The sequence below is a fragment of the Saimiri boliviensis genome, chromosome X (genome assembly GCF_048565385.1).
Source record: "Saimiri boliviensis isolate mSaiBol1 chromosome X, mSaiBol1.pri, whole genome shotgun sequence".
Taxonomy (NCBI): Eukaryota; Metazoa; Chordata; class Mammalia; order Primates; family Cebidae; genus Saimiri; species Saimiri boliviensis.
In genome coordinates, this window is record NC_133470.1 from 100,837,074 (window position 1) to 100,856,596 (window position 19,523).

Here is a 19,523-nt window from a genome sequence, read left to right on the forward strand (position 1 = left end):
AAGACAGAGTTCTCCCTGAGGAGATGGGAGGAAGAGAGGTGATTGAACAAGGTTGTAATTGTTTCCGAATTAATATTTTGTCCCAGTTAACATCTATTTTCTGGTAAGTTAAAGAAACTGAGAAAATATTAAGACTAGGGATGATCGAAAAAGATAGTGAGCTCATTCACAGAACTTTCTACTGCTCTTATTAAATTGCTCAGACTGTTGAAAATGAAATAGCAAGAGCTGCCTAGTCATGATTTTGGGCTTCACTGGTGCAATTTCACTTTCACATAGTCCCTGCTGTGGCAGAATGAAAGTAAAGAGCAGGCCAATGGGAGACTAACTATACTGTGAAAAGTGATTATAGACTTTTTCTCTGGAGTTACACGGTTTTTAAGGAAAAGTCAAGCTAAATTACACTCATCGTATAAAAATTCCTGGTCCCCAAGCAAAAGCAATAAAGGGACTCCTCCTTTATTTGTTGCAGAATAAATTGATCCTCATTCCTTGAAATACTGTTACAGTTAATCTGCCAGTAATTGCAACATTTCAAATAATAATATCTGCTATTTACTGAGCAATTTCTATGAGCCAGTGTTCCAGGTTATCTATTGCGGCATAACAAATTACTCTAAAACTTAATGGCTTAAAGCAACAATTTATTATTATCCTTCACGATTCTGTGTGTTAACTAGGCTCAGTTGAGCGTACTCACTTGGAGTGTCTCGTACAGTTGAAGTCAGATAGCAGCTGAGGCTGAACACATCAGAAGGCTAATCTGGGCTGGATGTCCAAGAGGGCTAACTCACGTGTCTGGCAATTGATGCTGACTGGTCAGTTGGGCTGTCGGCTATACTCCCTACACATGGCCTCCCCCAGTGGTGTGGGCTCAGTAGTGTGCTGGGTCTGGCTTGTGATATACTGGAGCCAGCTTGTACCAGCTGGTGAGAACCAATTGTTAGATTTTCAGGAATTTTGTGAGCTAGTTGTTAAACATGGCCATTATTAAAAATTAAATTATATAAACCTATGACTGCATAAATTATACTTTAAAATGATGATACTCAAAACACTTCACTTCCCAATTATTTTGCTACATTTTACTAATCTACGCTTTTGTGATTATTTACATATCTACTGTATCTGTGCATACATCTCTTACCAACTTTATAGTTCAGTGACTATACATTACATTGTAGTTTGTATTCAGCCATGGAGGAGACGGTATTATATCATGAAAACAGGCAAATGCTACAAATCAGTACCTTCCTTGGGTAGAGCTTGTTGTTAAATATTTTTCAGCACACCACTGTTTGAACTTCTTACAGCATGGTGGCTGGCTCTGAGGAAGCATCTCAAATGAGAGTGTACCAAGAGAAAGGATGCAGAAACTTCCAGTCCCCTTAAAAGTTAGTCCCATCATCGGCAAAGCCATTTCTTCCAAATTCTACTGGGCTAAGCAGTCAAAAGCCAGCTCTGATTCAACCCCCAATTGACAAGGAGGAAATGAATTGGTGGGCATTTTGGAGACAGGATACAACAGCAAGGCATTATATGTGAATTTTCTCATCTATTCATCACAATAACCTTCATATTAGTCATGAAAGTACTCAGATTATCCCTTTTATAGAGATTAAGAAGTTAAAACATTGAAATATTCTAACCTAGTGCTGACTCCAAAGCTTGAGCTCTTCAATATCACTTTTTATAGCATCTTGGCCTTTGGCCCTTTTCTCCACCATGTTGGGGGTTGGAACAGCTGTGCTTTGCAGTCTTCCTACCTGACCTCCTGGGAATTCCACTGCTTTCTCTTAAGCACTCACTATCCTGCCCTGATGGTGGAATGTGTTTGTTTTTCTAATTCTTCTAGATAGTCCTCAGGAAAGAGTTTTGTGAAAAGTTCTAGTCAGCGTCACTAGAGCGTGATGCATCTTTACTATCATGGAGGTAACAAACATTGACCACAGAAGAGAACCCAAAAAACTTTGAAATAACAGTACCTTTTCTAACTCTGTGATGTTAAAGAATTCAGAAAAATGAGCATTTAAGTGAGAGAGCTGAAGAGTTTTTCTTCAACCAAGATATCTAATGCTTGTCAGCAAGATTGAAAGCAAAAGAAAATAAATCGTTTCAATGTGAATACATTTTTCTTTTATATTGTATTCATTGTTCATTAAGCCCCTAATTTACAAGTAGAATAGAAGGATTCTTCCAAAGATAATAAACTCAATAATTTACTTTTCAGTTATATACATTACAATAATCATCTAACTGTTCTTTAACTCCATGGAAGTTTTCTATATATGAAATGACTTCTCACGGTCAATTTTCTAAAAATCCCAACAACAATTCTGTTGTTGTTATGACTGTTTGTTAACTTTTTCTTCCACAAGAAAAAATTCTATTACCATGTCTAAAGAAAATGTGTCACTCAGAAGGAGGGAGGTCAGCGTGAAACACAAACCCTCTGTCTTTCTGCCCACTCTCTTCAAGCTGTAGCATTTCCTATTGCCCTGACTCTTGGTTTCTGATCTAGAAATCATCAGAGCTGTGTTTGTTTTTCTAATTCTTTTAGATAGTCCTCAGCAAGGATCTCAAACTTGCATCTTCTGCAGGGAAAACAGGTCTGAGAAGTTCACTGCCTCAAGGCCAATTTCCTGACTCTTCTGCGAGGTACTGGAATGCCTGTTCCTCAATTTCTGACATTTCACTATGGGAGGGACCCATTTTATGTAATAGAGTCATGTCTAGCAAGTTGTCTATGAAGAACAGATTCAATGTCTGGTGAGAGCTCATTTCCTGGCTCATAGACCTCCATTTTTTTCACTGTAACCTCCCATGGTGTAAGGGGCAAAGAAGCTCTCTGGGGCTTCTTTCATTAGGACACTAATCTCACTCATGAAGGCTCTGCCCTCATGACCTAATCACCTCCTAAAGGCCTCATCTCCAAATGCCATCACACTGGGTTAGAATCTCAAGGTATGAATTTTTGAGGCACACAAACATTAAGCCTATAGTATATGCCTCACCAAAGGAGACATAAAAATGGCAAATGTGCACATGAAAAGCTATTCAACAACATATGTCGTTAAGGAATTGCAAATTTAAGCAACAATGAGATACCACTACATACCTATTAGAATAGCCAAAATCTAAAACACTGGCAACACTAAATGCTGGAAAGGATATGAAAGAATAGGAACTCCCATTGTTGATGAGAATGCAAAATGGTACAGCACTTTAGAAGACAATTTGGCAGCTTCTTACAAGACTAAACATGCTCTTATCATACAATCCAACAACCACACCTTTTGTTCTTTACCCAAATGAGTTGAACACTTAACAGCCATACAAAAACCTGCACACAGATGTTTATAGTAGCTGTATTCATAGTTAACAGAACTTGGAAGCAACCAAGATGTCCTTCAGTAGGTGAATGAGTAAATAAACTGTGGTACATCCAGACAATGGAATATTATTTAGTGCCAAAAAGAAATGAGCTGCCAAGCCATGAAAAGACATGGAAGAAATTTAAATGCACATAACTAAGTGAAAAAAAGCCGATCTGAAAAGACTGCATATTGTAAGATTCCAATTATATGGCCTTCTGGAAAAAACAAAAACACAGAGATAGTAAAAATATACGTGATTGCCAGGGGTTGGGATGAAGGAGGGATGAATAAGTGGATGATAGAGGACTTTTAGAGCAGTGAAAATATCCCATATGACACTGTAATGGTGGATTCATGTAATTACACATTTGTCCAAACCCACAGAATGTACAACAGCAAGACTGAACACTAAAACTATGAACTATTGGTGATAACAATGTGTCAGTGTAGATTCAATTGTAACAAATGTACCATTCTGGTGGGGAATATTGATGGTGGGGGAGTCTGTGCATGTGGTTGGGGGAGAGTATATGCTGGAGCTCTGTACTTTCTGCTCAGTTTTGCTGTGATTCTAAAACTGCTCTAAAAAATAAAGTCTATAAAAATTAACAAAATTAAAAAAAAAAAAAAACTTTTAGCTAGACTGACCAAGATTAAAAAAGTGAAGACACAAATTACTAAAATCAGGAATAAAGGTGTTCGGGGAGGTGGGGGGAGCGTTACTACCAGCCATAATCTAAAACACAGACAATAATAAGTGTTCACAAGGATGTGAAGAAATTGGAACCTTTATACAGAATTGGCAAAGATGTAGAATGGCACAATTGCTGTGGAAAACACTTTTGAAGTTCCTCAAAAAGCTAATCATAGGGTTACCATATGACCTAGCAATTCTACTCTTCAGTGTATACCCAAGAAATTGGAAAATGTATGTCTACGCAAAATCTGTACATAAATGTGCAAAGCTAGATTTTTAATAATAGCCAAAAGGTGGAAAAGAAATGTCCATCAACTGATGAGTTAATAAGCAAAATGTGGTATATGTTTATAATGGAATATAATGTAGCCATAAAAATGAATGAAGCCATGATACATGCTACAACATTAGATGAACCTTAGAAACATGAAATGCCCCAAATAGGCACAATTCATAGAGACAAAAAGTAGATTAGTGGTTGCCCAGAGCTGGGGTTGGGGAGAAATGGAGAGACTGCTAATGAGTACAGGGTTTCTTTTTGGGGTAGAGATATATTCTGGAATTAGTGATGATGGTTGCACACTCTAGTGAATATGCTTTTAAAAACCCACTAAACTGTACACATTAAATGAGTGAATTTTATGATATGTGAACATCTCCATTAAAAAGTATCTAAACTATATTGAGATATTGATCTCTGTTTACCAAATCACAAAAAGATCCAGAAGTCTGATAACAAAATGCTGTGTTGATGAAGGAGCTGTGAAAAGGCACTTTTAATACCTTGCAAATGGGAATCTAAAATGTTGTAACTATTACAGAGAGCATTTTGACACCGTCAAAAGTATAATTGACCCAGCAATTCCACGTTCAAGGATTTATGCTTTAGGTATACTCTCCTTTCTCAAAATTGTGACATATGTGTAATATTCTTTGAAGCAGTGGGGTTTTTATTTTAAAGAGATACTCTTTATTTTGAATCTCTTTTACCTCATAATATGAAATATGCTGATAGTGTCACAAACCAAAATAAAGGTTAACACAGTCTACAAATGTATTTTTGAAAGAAATGCAACCTTCTATATTAGCTGCTAAGACAATGCCATCTCTAAGGCATCTTATATAACATCAAAAATGTGCATTTTTTAAAGTATGTTATACTATTTTCCCTACAATAAAAAAAAAACACACAAAAATAGTTGTACAGTCATGTTTTCAAAGAAAAATGTTACTAACAACCTAAATACTCATCCACATGAAACAGGTTAAATAACTAAATTGCGGCACATTTATTGTGGTATAATACAACGCAGAGGGGGAAAAAAAGAATGAGGAAACTCTTCATATACTGAGATTATATATATTTATATACAATAAATTTATAAATATTTATATGCAATAATCACTGCAATATACTGTTAAGTGTGTATAGCATGCTCCAATTTGTGTACAAAAAGTGAGGGAGAGTATATGTGTATATATATATATATATATATATATATACACACATGCCATTATGAATGCATAAAATGTCTCTGTGGATAGTGACTGAATGGCTGAGGTCAGCAGTGGGAGAGAGATATTTTACATATACTCTTTTTGAATATTGAACTCAGTAAAGTATTACCTATTAAATTTTTTAATTAAAATAAATAAAAACAATAATTAGCCAAAAAAGTAAAATAAGCCCAGGCGCAGTGGCTCACGCCTCTAATTCCAGCACTTTGGGAGGCCAAGGCAGGCGGATCATGAGGTCAGGAGTTTGAGACCAGCCTGACCAACATGGTGAAACCCCGCCTCTATTAAAAATATAAAAAGTTAGCCAGGCATGGTGGCTGGCACCTGTAAATCCCAGCTACTCGGGCGGCTGAGGCAGGAGAATTGCTTGGACCTGGGAGGCAGAGGTTGCAGTGAGCCGAGATCATGCCATTGCACTTCAGCCTGGGCAACAAGAGTGAAACTCAGTCTCAAAAAAAATGTACAAAACAAAAACAAACAAAAATCACTGAAATACTGATAGTCCTAACATCTCATGCGCCATCACCACTTCCACCAACATTAATCACCTTGGTTCTGAAATTGGATTTTCCTAAGGTAGATTTTCTTAAGTGAGGTTTGTCTATGCTGTCTTTGGTTTGAGGTCAAGTAGGCAAAGTAATCGAAGTTCCATAATTTCTTATATGCACAGAACAATCTTACCATCACTTATGGTAATATTAGCAAGATCCACAATCTTGTCAGGAAGTTCTTGAAGCAATTTGCATTGTTTAAACTTTGGCTTTTCCCACTGAGATTTGCCCGTGTTGATGCTGATTAAACTGAAAAAGAGAGGAAAGAGCTTTCTCATCAGAGGATGAAGCAAGGATAGTCTTAAAGCAAATGGTAATGGAATGGGCATATCCTTGGCATGCCTTCTTCTCGCCTGTCCCCAGCCTCCTGGCATAGAGAGCAAAGGTGGGAGCCCAGTCCTACTTTGTGAAATGAAGCAGTTTTGCTACTAGGGAGAAAGTGAATCTAGGATCAACATGTGTGAAGGGGGAAGAGGGGGTGGATAAACAGGCAAGGGTGCTGGGAATGGGGCATGGCAATGTTCTGCTGACCAAGAGTTAAGGCAGAAATGCTGCCCCTCTAGACATGACTCTTTACTTTCACTATCCCTTCTTACCCTTTTTAAAGGGGAAATTCCTGTTGGAATGTGATCTCTGTCTCAGCATATTAACTCACTCAAAACAATTAGTATAGAGTCCTCTACAGCCCATTTTCCTTCATCATCCACCCTCCCCCATGCCTCACCCAATTCAAACCAGTTTATTTCAAGTCAGCTAACACATTTATTGAGCACCCACTCTGTTCTAGGAATGTTAATAGGTAGCACAGACAAACAGTGCAGGGTTTCATCCACTCCCCAAGGCGCTTGTAATTAGGGGGTATATCCAAAGGATTATAAATCGTTCTACTATAAGGACACATGCACATGAATGTTCACTGCAGCACTGTTTACAATAGCAAAGACCTGGAGTCAACCCAAATGACCATCGATGATAGACTGGACAGGGAAAATGTGGCACATATACACCATGGAATATTATGCAGCCATCAAAAACGATGAGTTCACGTCCTTTGTAGGGACATGGATGAACCTGGAAACCATCATTCTCAGCAAACTGACACAAGAGCAGAAAATCAAACACCGCATGTTCTCACTCCTAGGCAGGTGTTGAACAATAAGAACACATGGACACAGGGAGGGGGGTACTACACACTGGGGTCTGTTGGGGGGAAATAGGGGAGGGACAGCAGGGGGTGGGGAGTTGGGGAGAGATAGCATGGGGAGAAATGCCAGATACAGGTGAGGGGGATGAAGGCAGCAAATCACACTGCCACGAGTGTATCTATGCAACAATCTTGCATGTTCTTCACATGTACCCCAAAACCTAAAACGCAATAAAAATAAAATAAAACTCTAAATGTAACTACTCGAAACTTAGGGCAAATATAAGATGAAAAGCTGTAAAAACAAAACCGAATCTACCAAACCACCAAGGAAAGAGATGTTACTTTCGGCATTTGAGCTTGGAGGACAAGGTAGAAAGGACAGAGGTAGAGAAGAACCTCTGTCCCCAACCCCAAGAAGAGTAAACAGCACAAGCAGACAAAGAGACTCTAGGAAGTACTCATTGAGCTCAGAACAACAAATGGCCTTTTTGACTGGAGTGTATGGTAAAGGGAGGGAGAATGCTGAGTGAGACAGCAGGAGAGGAAGCCCATGGTCTGATGGACTATATTGAGGGGTTGGGACTTAATTCTTGAGGCAATGTCAAACTGGAGCAGGACGGTGGCATGATAGCAGCCATACTTCAGGAAAATCACACTGGCAGCAGCGTGGGATACAGTTGGTGGAGCGGGTAAGGTGTACTGTGCAGTTAGATGCCAAGGAGGCTGCTCTAAGAGTGGGCAATAAGGGCTTGCACCAAGGTAGTGGCAGTGGGGTTGGAAAGGAAAGGTTAGATGTGGGCTCTGACTAGGACCATCAAAGCTGCAGGACTTGCCGACTGATTAGACACAGGGAGGAAAAGGAAAGTCCTTGAAGTTGCTTTCTAAAAGAGGGCTTTTTAGCCTCTGTCAAAATCTGCTGCCCCTCTAGTCTTGCGCACTTAAGTTAATGGCATAAACCATGAACAGCAGAGAGTAAGAAAAGAGGGCTGATGATTTTAAAAAGGAAAATGATAAAGTCAACAATAGAAGAGTGATTTAGTAAATTACTATGGCCCATCAACTAGATAGTTTCCAAGGCCGTTTTTTTTTGAAACGAACATTAAGATCATGAATGTAAAACATGGAAAATGTTTGATAAACCATTGAATGGAAGGGTAAATTGCATTATTGATATGAGGACAGTGATTACCACTACATAAAATTTAAAGGCATACAGAGAAAGGCTAGATGAAAAAAATACATGCCAACCTAAAAAGAGCTTTGTTCAGGCAGTGGGGGTATGGGTGAATTTTTCTCTTTTGTCTTCTTGAATTTTCTTCTGGGATGATGGGTAACTTTTATCTTTTGTCTGCTTGAAAATTTTTCTTATTATGTTGCACGTGTATGTTTAAAAAGGTCCAAAAGGTAATAGACAGAAAGATTGGCACTAGAGATGGAGGAAGGGAGCACGCTCAGACAAATGACATAGAAACATGTCCCCAATTAAGCAGATCTTTGTGTATCTAAATTAGCAATTAGAACTTGGCCTGTACATACCAGATTCTTGTGGCGTTTCCATCCTCATTTTTTATGCATCTAGTTTGGGCTGTCTCTGTAGGGTTGGTTAATAGCCACTTATATGTCCCTTTGTATTTAGAGACTGTTTCATCAGCTTTGCAGTTTCCAGGCTCTACAGAGAAAATGCATGCACATTTTAAAGGGCGAGAGTCACTGAAAAGTATTATGAACATCCATTATTAATATTACTATATAACAATATAATATTATAGTAATATATTATATATTATCGTGAATGTTATTATTATGCTGCACATAAAGATCAGCAAATTAAAAAGAAAACTTTTTCTACCTTGCCATTTGGACCAGGACTTATTGAAAATATTATTACATGGAGTGTTTTTTTTTAAATAATAAACCACCCAATATAACCGCATATTTAATCTTTTTTATTAAAACAGCCAATTGATGAGAGAGGTTTTTCTAAAATTTTTTGTAGAGACGGCTTCTTGCTATGTTATAGAGGCTGGTCTGAAACTCCTGGCCTCAAGCAACCCTCCCATCTTAGCCTCCCAAAGATCTGGGATTATAGGCGTGAGCCACCTCACCTGACATTGTTTTGTCTTGTTTTTGAAACAACACATATGCATTGAAAAAATTCAAGGCACACATTGGAGTGTAGAGTCAAAAGTCAAAAGCCCCCACCTACCAATTGCCCAGCTTCTGAGATACCCACTGTTATCAGTTTTATGTCCAAAGATGAGACTGTAAGCCAACTTCTCTCTCTGGAATGGCCCCCTTCTTAATGGGCTCTGGGATGGATTTTGTTTTAGTAAACTCAGTGTATCTGAAATTATCAATATAGACAGGGGAGGTCTGTTTGTTTGTTTGTTTGTTATATGAAGTTTCACTGTGCCACTCAGGCTGGAGTGCAGTGGTGTGATCATGGCTCACTGCAGCCTCAATCTCCTGGCCTCTAGTGATCCTCCTGCCTCAGCCTCTTGAATAGCTGGCACTACAGGTGTGCATCACCAAGTGCAGTTAATTTTTTATTTTTGTAGAGACAGAGTCTTGCTTTGTTGCCCGGGGTGGTCTCGAACTCTTGACCTTAAGTGATCCTCCTTAAGTGCTGAGATTATAGACGTAAGCCACTGCACACAGCCTGGGGCTCTGTTTTTGATGTTGGTGCTGAGGGACAGGGCAAACTTCCACAGATGGCTGCTAAGGCAAGGATTGGCTGTCACATGAAGGGAAATGTGACCTGAGCTAAGTCTATATGATAAGTTCCCAGTTTTTACTGAGCACTCGCTGGGTTTCATGACCCTGATTCTGGAAATATTTCCCTCAAATGTTAAGAGAGTGGTGTGAGAAGTGGCCCAGCCAGCTTTGCTCAGCTATCTCAGTCGCCATTCTGAGTGAGGGTGAAAGGTGCCTTCCTCTCACTCTTAGGACACATTTGTTGGTGTCATGTACATGGTGGGCTCTGCCTGTGGCTTCAACACGTTTCTGCCCTCCATTTCAGTCTCACCCCTGCACCATCACAGGCTGCCCTCTGATACTTAATCTATTGCCAAGGATTGTGCATTCTGATGCCTGTGTGTGTTATGTGGCATTAGAGCTATGTGAGTTCAATGATTTCTATAGCAGCCTATTGGGAAAAAGAAACGAAGCGGCACTGGGAAGGAGGTGGAGTGACCTTTTAGCCTTTCACTTTTACCAGTAAAGCTTTGCTAATCAGAGAATGCCCATGATAGAAATCTGGGACAGTATCCAGATCACTTGCCAAGATGAATAATGTGGCTGAATCAATCAATAAATTAGCAAGTATCTATTGGGCATCTATTGTGTGTTAATGAGGAAGCTCTTTAAGTCTCTGGGTATTTATGCAAGAGAGAAAACTCTCCCATTCTATTGATGGACTGACCATTGCTAATACTCAGAGCTGACCAGAGACTTTGGTAACTCCTCCAGCACTCTGTTCTTCCATAAATTTGTAAAGGTAGAAAGGGCATCAGATCAAGTGGGTACCAAGAATATAGAAAGGAACATAAAGATGACTTCTCTCCTTTCGGAACTCAGAATCCTTAACCAGGCATACGTTATGACTTTTGTAATAAAAGAAGTAAATTCGTACTGCAATAGCCACCCCCCAAAAAATTACCTAGTTTTTTCACTGCAACGTGTTCAGAGTTTACTAATAATATCAATTGATCCTGTGTGAAGTTTCCATGCGTGAAGTTGCCATGTATTTTACTTTTGATTTTGCTAATCAATTCAGAGGATGCTAAGGAAGAGCTGGCTTTTATGATGACCTGACAAACACAGCTACAAAGCAGAATAAAAAAGAAAGATTGTTGGAGTTATGTCAACGAAGAGCAACGTCGCCTGCAGTGCTGAAATTCTGTACCGCTGATTTAATTGGTAGTTCATAAATGTCAAACATTTTACAGCTATTAAGTGGACAATCCTAAGAAGTGATGGAAGACAGGATACTGAAATGTTCTGATAAATTTTTTCCTGTCCAAAACAGACAATGGAAAACCTACTTTCCAAAGAATGGTCAGTAATGTATGCATTGTGCTGAAATTGCTAGCCTTGAGATTTCTTTGAGTTTGTAATAATTAAAAGAGAAGATGGAGTTCTCAGGATTTATTATTTCAGATAGAACCTTTTATTCTCCTGGTCTCCAATTTACCCATCATTAAGAAAATAGGGCAAATAGGCATATGATGCTCAATTAGTCTATAAAGAAGTGTTCCGAAGAAGGCTTACTTCTATAATAAGTAATAATGATGATAATGATAATGATAGTAGCTAACATTTGTGAAGCTCTTTTTCCACATGTCCTGATTCACTTTATTCTCACAATAACCATATGAGGTAATGCTATTATTCCCATAATACAGATGATGGAACTCAGCCTCAGGGAGATAACATTTCCCATGGTCACAAAGACTCAGTCTTTATGTCCACTAAAAGATCACTGATGAAAGGTTAGGGCTGTCCTTGACTTCATCCTCTATCCTCTCTAGCAAGATCCTCAAATATTCTGAATTCCTCTAATATTCCATTAAGAAGCACATCTTGGATTTTAAAAACTTACCTATATATTTCTTCCATTTCCATTTGTAGATACAGCTTGTTGAAGAACATATTTACTAAGGGTCCTGCCAGCTGCAAGTTAGACATACCTGTACTTGCTCAAAACTTCTCTCTATGTCTAATCTAAGTGATGTCTCCCCCTCCCCGATCCATATTTGGTGAAGTCCCTGGTCATCCTATCTCCTTCCTTTAGGGCCTATCTCTTCTCAGCTTTCATCTTTCCAGTCTGCAGAAGAGTCTTCGTTTTAAACCTCTCCTCCTGCTTGCAACAGACCCTCTACTCCATTTCAAAGACCTCTTCATCGGTCTTCTTTGGCTATATGTTCTTCCTGATGTGCATCAAACAGTCAGGAAGCATTCTGGGAGGAGTTGGACCACGAGTCTGAACAGAACTGAAGTTACTTTCCATGTTGTTGTTGTTTCCAACTTCTCTGTCAAGTATTTCGTGAACCTTTTTGACCACAGCAAACACTTCACTCCCCCGACCCCAGATTATGACCACCCTATTTTCTCTTCACTGCAAAGCGACAGCAAGCTGGCTGCTAGGCTGTGCCATGAAACAACGTATTTCATGAAGGTAAGGGCCTAATTACAGCATCTGTGAAATAATCGTTGGGTACTTTGATCTTCTGACAACTTTGGCCATCTGGCCATACATGTGGAATTAAATGGAAGGAAAATCAGAACTAAATGTACCAGCTATTAATAAACTCAGTTCCTACCTGTATGGTACATAGGAAATAGTAGCCATTCCTTGTCCTTCTCTCTGTTCCAGCTAATGCAAAAGAAAAGTTCATAGTCACTGAAATCTTTAAACAAATGTCACAACTGAGTACAGGGCTTATTGTTAACAACAATTATATAGTTATGCTTTACATTTATGTAACCCATGGCCATCTACAAACTACCTTTAAAAACATCAACGCATTTACTCCTCACACCAACCCTGAAGGGTGGGCAATGCAGGAATTGTCACCCTGTTTTCTACATGAGGAATCTGAGTCATAGAGAAGTTAAATGGTCTGCCCAGTACCACACAGCTGACAAGTCACAGAACTGGGAGCAGAATCTAAGCCTTCTGTATCTAGATATTAACACGCTGTTGACAATTGTAAACACTACCAAACATTTACTATGCTCTAAGCCCTGTGCTAAACACTTAACATAGATTATCTCATTTTATCCTTCCAACAGCCCTCATCTTACAGATGAGGAAACTGTGGCACAGAGAAGTTAATTAAGTTGCCCAAGTTCTCATAGGCAGGAAGTGGGAAAGGAGGGGTTCCAACCCAGGCAGCTTGTCCCATTATCACCAAAAGGATTTTACACCTGTTACTGTCAGGAATTTTAGTTACGCTATCTATAATGTGTTACAGCAAAATTTCTGACTCAGCTATTTATAGAAAATATTTTTAATGTCAATGGATAATTTGGAATGCGCTACAGGCTTTTTGTCTTTTAAGAGGCAGAGTCTTGCTCTATCACCAGGACTGGAGTGCAGTGGTATAATCATAATTCAGTGCAGCCTTGAAACCTGGGCTTATGTGATCGTCACACCTCAGCCTCCTGAGTTGCTGGGACAACAGGAATTCATCACCATGCCCAGCTAATATTTTAAAATTATTTTTTGTAGAGATGGAGTCTCTCTATGTTGCTCAGACTGATCTTGAACTCCTGGTCTCAAGCAATCCTCCCACTTCGGCCTCCCAAATCTCTGAGATTACAGGTGTGAGTCATTGCACCTGGCCCCTGTACTGTGGGCTTGATTGTATCTTGTATCATCAAAATATTTAAGTCATACTTAAGTATCTGAAAAGCTGTGTGCTTGCTACTCATTTTAGAGTGTGCCATTGTAAAGTTTTGAGGCAGTGCAACAAGAATTGAGAATTGGGGCAAGGATGATGGGAGATAGTTTTATCATACTCTGGCTTCAAATCTGGACAAATAGAGGGTGAATTTGTTGTGTGAATGCCAGTCTTGTAAACAATTGTGTCACTTTTGGAAGAGCTAGGCTTTTTTTACAAGACATCTACAACTAAGAAATTCATTTACCATTTACAATCCCTGAGTCATTCCACACTCCTGTAGACCAGAAAATGTGCCTCAAAAAGCTGCCAAATGGATAGTTCAAAAAAGTAGGAGATGGTTTTCTTGATGGCTTTTTGTGCAAATCCCAAAGGAAGTAATGCAATTAGACCCCCAGTTGTCACAACAGAACCTCACCTGATAATATACACTTGGGTGGAAGAGCTATTGACTTACATCTAATCAGGCATAGGATAGGTCACAAGTAGATTCATTCTGAAAAATTACTTACAATAGCTCGATCCATGACCATCTCTTCCTCTGAAATGTCTCTGTATCAAAGGCATTACAAAAGTATAGGAAAATGAAACATAGTACCAAGCATACAGGGCACAAAATCAGGAGAAAGGCAACTCTGAGGCAGAACAGTAGACTCCTCCCAGCTTGAAATTCAAATAATGCTGAGGCTCCAGAGGAACACTTCCAATGGGCATGCTTATTATGTGCACACCAAAATGGTAGCAAACCTTTGACTTAGTAACCCTGCATCCAGAAATCTATTCCATAATGGTAACAGCAAAAGTGCATAAAATGTACAAACAAGTGGAAATTACTCAACCGTCCATCATTAGATAATTGGAGGAAAACATCATGGCACACCATATAAAATAATATATAAAAGAATTCTATGCTGTCATTAAAACAAATGAGCTATATCCCTGCATGTATTGGCCTGAAAAGCCATACATGATGTTTATTATAAAGCATGAAAAGAAAGTTGTCCAACAGTATGTGGAGGAAAATCTCATTCTCTTAGTAAATACAGGAAAACAAATCTAGAGAAATCAATAAAATAAGCAATTAACAGGGGTTTTTGGAGGGGTGGGAGAAGGCAATTATTCAGAGATTTTTAGTATCCATGTTATATATATATTTCTGTAAAGCTCTAAGATTTTACAATGGTCACATATAACTTATAATAATGAAAAATAATAGACACAGTTTTTTAAAAGAATGTTGTATACCCACAGACATCTCTAGTTTTGTTTTAGTAAGTTATGGACTGAATGCTTGTGTCCGCCCAAAATTCGACGTTGAAGCCCATTCCCCAATGTGACGATATTAGGAGGTGGGACCTTTGAGGAGTAATTAGATCATGAAGGTGGAGCTCTCATAAATGGGATCAGTGCCTGTGGTGGTGATGGTGGTGGTGGTGGTGGTGGTGGTGGTGTGTGTGTGTGTATACACATATGTTTTCATCCACAGTTCTTGGCTTGTAACTCCCATAGCCTTTGTTACAGTCTTTTGTTATAATGTTGGGTGTGCTAGGCCTCAGAAGCTGGCTTCAGCAAACAGAATCTCTCTGATCTTCTCCCACCCTCTTTTCACCTGCTCCAAGGCAAAACTCTAATCTTTCTTCACCTTTTTGATGGTGAGTCTTAAGACCCACTCCAGACAGAGTCTTGCCTCATATGAGACTCGGGAAAGGAATGCTGACATAATGATGTTTCCATAAAATCCCAAGAAGACTGGATTTGGAGAACTTCCCAATAGCTTAACACATGGAGGTTGCTGGAGGGTGGTGCACCCAGGGAGATCACAGAAGCTCCATGCCCCTTGTCCCTTACCTTGCCTTACACATCTCTTCATTTGTATCATCTGCAGTACTCTTTATAATAAACCATAAACATAACTGTTACCCTGAGTTCTGTGAGCCACTCTAGCAAATTAATCAAATTCAAAAAATGTGTCATGGGAACCCCAAGTTGAAGTCAGTTAGTCAGAAGTTCCAGAGGCCTGGACTTTTGATTGGTGTCTGGGGTGAGGGGCAGTCTTGGGGACCTGTGAGATCTGAAGCCATCTTCGAGAGGATAGCACCAGAAGAGAATTGAAGTAGAGGACAACCAACTAGTGTCAGCTGCTTGGTGTGTTGGGGGGAAATCCCCACACATTTGGTTGTAGAAGTCTCCTATGGTGATTGTTGTGTTGGTATGACGGCAGAGAGAAAAATTTGAATTTTTCTGAGACAGTGCCCTTATAAGACGAGACAGGAGAGCTTTCTCTCTCTCTGCTCTCTGCCACTTGAGGACACAACAAGAAGAGGGCAATCACCAGACACTGAACCTTCCAACCCTTGATCTTGGACTTTCCAGTCTCTGAAACTGTGAGCAATAAATTTCTGTGGTTTAAGCCATCTAGTTTGTAGAATTTTTGTTATAGTAACTCAAAACTGATTAAGACAGTAACCTACCATAGATTTACCTCCATTCATTTATATGAACCTTCTTGAACCTATTAATACTTCTATGAATTAATACTTGATTAATAATTAATAATTTATACTCAAATATGTAAGGGAAACCAAAGTCCCAGTGTACAGAAGACAGGCAGTAGTATTTTATGTTTTAAAAATCAGTTTACCATGGCTGAACAGAGCCATGCCTATTTTTCAAAGAGCTTCTGCCAAGTGTCCCTTTACAGAGGACTAGCATATGTGCAGGGAAAGAATACAGGGAATATTGTATGTATGTAAGCAGGTGCCTTTGCCATAGTTTCCATGATACTACTCAGTGTCTGCCCATTTCACTGCAATCACTTTTCGAAATTTGTGCCCCAAGCAAATCTTGGACTAGTCAACATTCTTGCTTTAGACATTTCAAGTTGACGTTGGAATTTCTCATTTTTGAAAGTGAATCGTTTTAAATTAAAAGGCTGTATAAATCCTCATGCATTGTCCATCCATAGCATTTCAAGGAATGATTTTTGTCTAAGTCACGGAATCATAGAATCTTAGAGATGAAAGTGGCATTACAGGTAACTCAGTCTAACTGCACGACTTCTATTGATTTTCTTTTGTTTTATTCTCCCATTGACTTTATCCCCTACAATAGTAATACAATTTTTTTCCTCATGCCAAAGGGAACCTACTCAGGAAAAAAGATACAACTAAACATGTGGTAGTCCTAAATCTCAGACATAAACATAGGAAATACCCTCCAGATAGGAACAGACCCAAAATGCCCTCAAATTGCCATTTGACCCACACTAAATGTCATTCACATACCTGCTTTTAATTTGGGTTTTCAGATTAGCAAGAGAAAATTCGCTGTCCTGAAATATAGAATTCAACTGTACAAGACAAAGAAAAATCAGTGTTAGTATTCTGCTCCTCTGGTTTAACCGAGCAAAGTCACCTGAGATGATGTGATCATTAAGCTGCATTCATTATTTCAGCTGGTTCCACATTTCCATCTGCTCCACAGAGTTTTTCAATTTACATTTTACCTACTGTTATGGGCTGAATTGTGTCTTTCCAAAACTCAAATGTTGAAGCTCTAACCCTGAATGTGGTTATATTCAGACGTAAGGCCTTTTCGGACAGAATTAAGGTTAAATAAGACCATGAAGGTGGAGCCCTAATCCAATAAGACTGGTGTCTTTATAAGAAGAAAATGAGAGACCAGGGACGCATGTGCACCGAGGAAAGATCATGTGAGGACAGAGGTGAGAAGATGGCTATCTGCAAACCAAGGAGGGAGGCCTCACCGGAAACCAACTCTGCCAGCACCTTAATCCAGCCTCCAGAACTGAGAAAATGAATGTCTGTTGTTTAAGCCACCTAGTCTATGGTACCTTGTTATGGTATCCTGAGTAGACTAATATACCCATCCATTTTCAAATATGTATAACCATATCATAGACACTTGAAAATAAGTGCTGACAGGAAAAGAGGGGAAACAGATATGATTATTTGCTGTTGGGAGATGGTGCAAGTTGGTGTCACCTATCTGGGAGGCCATTTAGTGACAGCTATTTAAATGTGAAAGATTCACATCCTTTCATCTACTGATTCCAATTCTAGGAATTTATCCAATAAAAATGCTTAAGTGTCCCAAAATTTATTTCTAGGGAATTGTTTTCAGCATTGTTTCTTTTTCAAACATTTTATTTTTAAAGAAGACAAGATCTTGCCATGTCGCCCAGGCTACTCTCGAACTCCTGGGCTCCAGCAATCCTTTTACTTCAACTTCTCAGAGTACTAGGATTACAGGCATGAGCCACACTGTCTAGCCCAGCATTGTTTCTAAATAGATAAAAAGATAGAAACAACTTAAATGTCCACCAATGGATTTAAAAAAAACTATAATAAAACCATGCAATGAAATCCTATGCATCTGGTAAAGTGTATGATTTGTATTTATCAGCATGAATACGTGCAAAGATATATAGTTAAGTGCAGAGAAGGTGGAACAAGTTGAAGAATAGCATAACTAGTACAATTACAATTATTTTGTAAAAGAACATACATGCATCAATGTTATAATACGCATAGAAAAAAATCTAAAAGAATGTATCTTAAACTATTAAGAGGAGTTAATGTATACAGCAGTATTAGAGAGGACATTTATTTTCTGGGCTTTAGAGGTCAATGTCTGATTTTTTTTTTTTACAGAGAGTATGTATTAGTCATATCAAGAAAAAAATAAGAATAAGTAAAACATTCATCGTGTTGGAAAGGGAAAAAATAAAATGCAGAAAGCAATAATACTTAAATACAATGGCATATATTTTGTTATTACTGCTTTCCCACTTTCCCCAAATAGGAAAATTTGACCAAGACTCAGAATTTGTGTCAGTGGAGGGAAATGTACAGATCTCAACAAATGAAAATAATAACATTCCATAAAAGCTTTCAGCACTGGCACTATGAAAGAGAGATTGCATACATTCTCATGATGTTGCTAAGAGTAGACAGATTTGCAACAAAAAACACAATCAAAACTACTTAGCTGTGAAATTGATTATTGGTAGAAAAAAGTAAAGCCTGGTTTTAATATACTCTGTCATATATATATATATATATTCACATATATTTATATATACCATAAATATGCAAAATATTATTTTACCCAATTTTCTGTAAATTCATTTATAACACTGGTAATAAGGATCCTTGGTTCTTCAACAAAGACAGAGAAGCTCATTTCAATATTGTAGAAGGAAACTGTAATTAAAAATAAGTAGGTTAATTTTATTCATTTAGTTCAAAAAATTTGACTTCTATAAATTTGGTGAAAAGTGTTCTCTGTTTTAAAGTAAACCAAATAACGTTTCATGCCTAAACATAGCTTAATTTAACTCCAAGGTCAAGAACCAACAGTTTTGACTCCATATCCAAAAGGATGTTACCATCCCAATTTTGCTCTCATTATTTGGGCACCTCCTTGATTTCTAGTTGCCAGACACTCCACAAATCCCACCAATTCTCTATTCTCATTGACAAACAGATTTCCAGTCCACTCAAAGGCCAAGCTGAACATTTTCTCAGATCATTTGCCCTGAGGAAATAACTGCTTTTTTCTTCTTGAACTTTGTTTTCCGCTTTAGGTTTTTCTCTCCTTATTTCCCTCTTGCTCTTGTGTATCCTTTCAAATTTCTATTGCAAAATGTTAAAGTTGCAGGAGGCCAGGCTCAGTGGCTCGTGCCTGTAATTCCCGCACTTTGGGAGGCCAAGATGTGTGGATCATGAGGTCAGGAGTTCAAGACCAGCCTGGCCAAGATGGTGAAACACTGTCTCTATTAAAAATACACAAATTAGCTGGGTGTGG

General features: G+C 38.6%; 1 protein-coding gene across 1 annotated transcript in view; it reads right to left on the reverse strand.

The window, feature by feature from the left end:
• The window catches only part of ADGRG4 (adhesion G protein-coupled receptor G4), a 164,238-nt gene that overhangs the window by 44,208 nt on the left and 100,507 nt on the right, over positions 1-19,523 (reverse strand). Inside the window, exons 6-12 of the mRNA XM_074391684.1 lie at positions 18,825-18,919; positions 16,979-17,043; positions 14,207-14,246; positions 12,612-12,664; positions 10,949-11,112; positions 8,827-8,959; positions 6,274-6,392 (exon numbers count right to left, since the gene is read on the reverse strand). Coding sequence (XP_074247785.1) covers positions 6,274-6,392; positions 8,827-8,959; positions 10,949-11,112; positions 12,612-12,664; positions 14,207-14,246; positions 16,979-17,043; positions 18,825-18,919 — 669 coding nt within the window. The remainder of the gene's footprint in view (positions 1-6,273; positions 6,393-8,826; positions 8,960-10,948; positions 11,113-12,611; positions 12,665-14,206; positions 14,247-16,978; positions 17,044-18,824; positions 18,920-19,523) is intronic.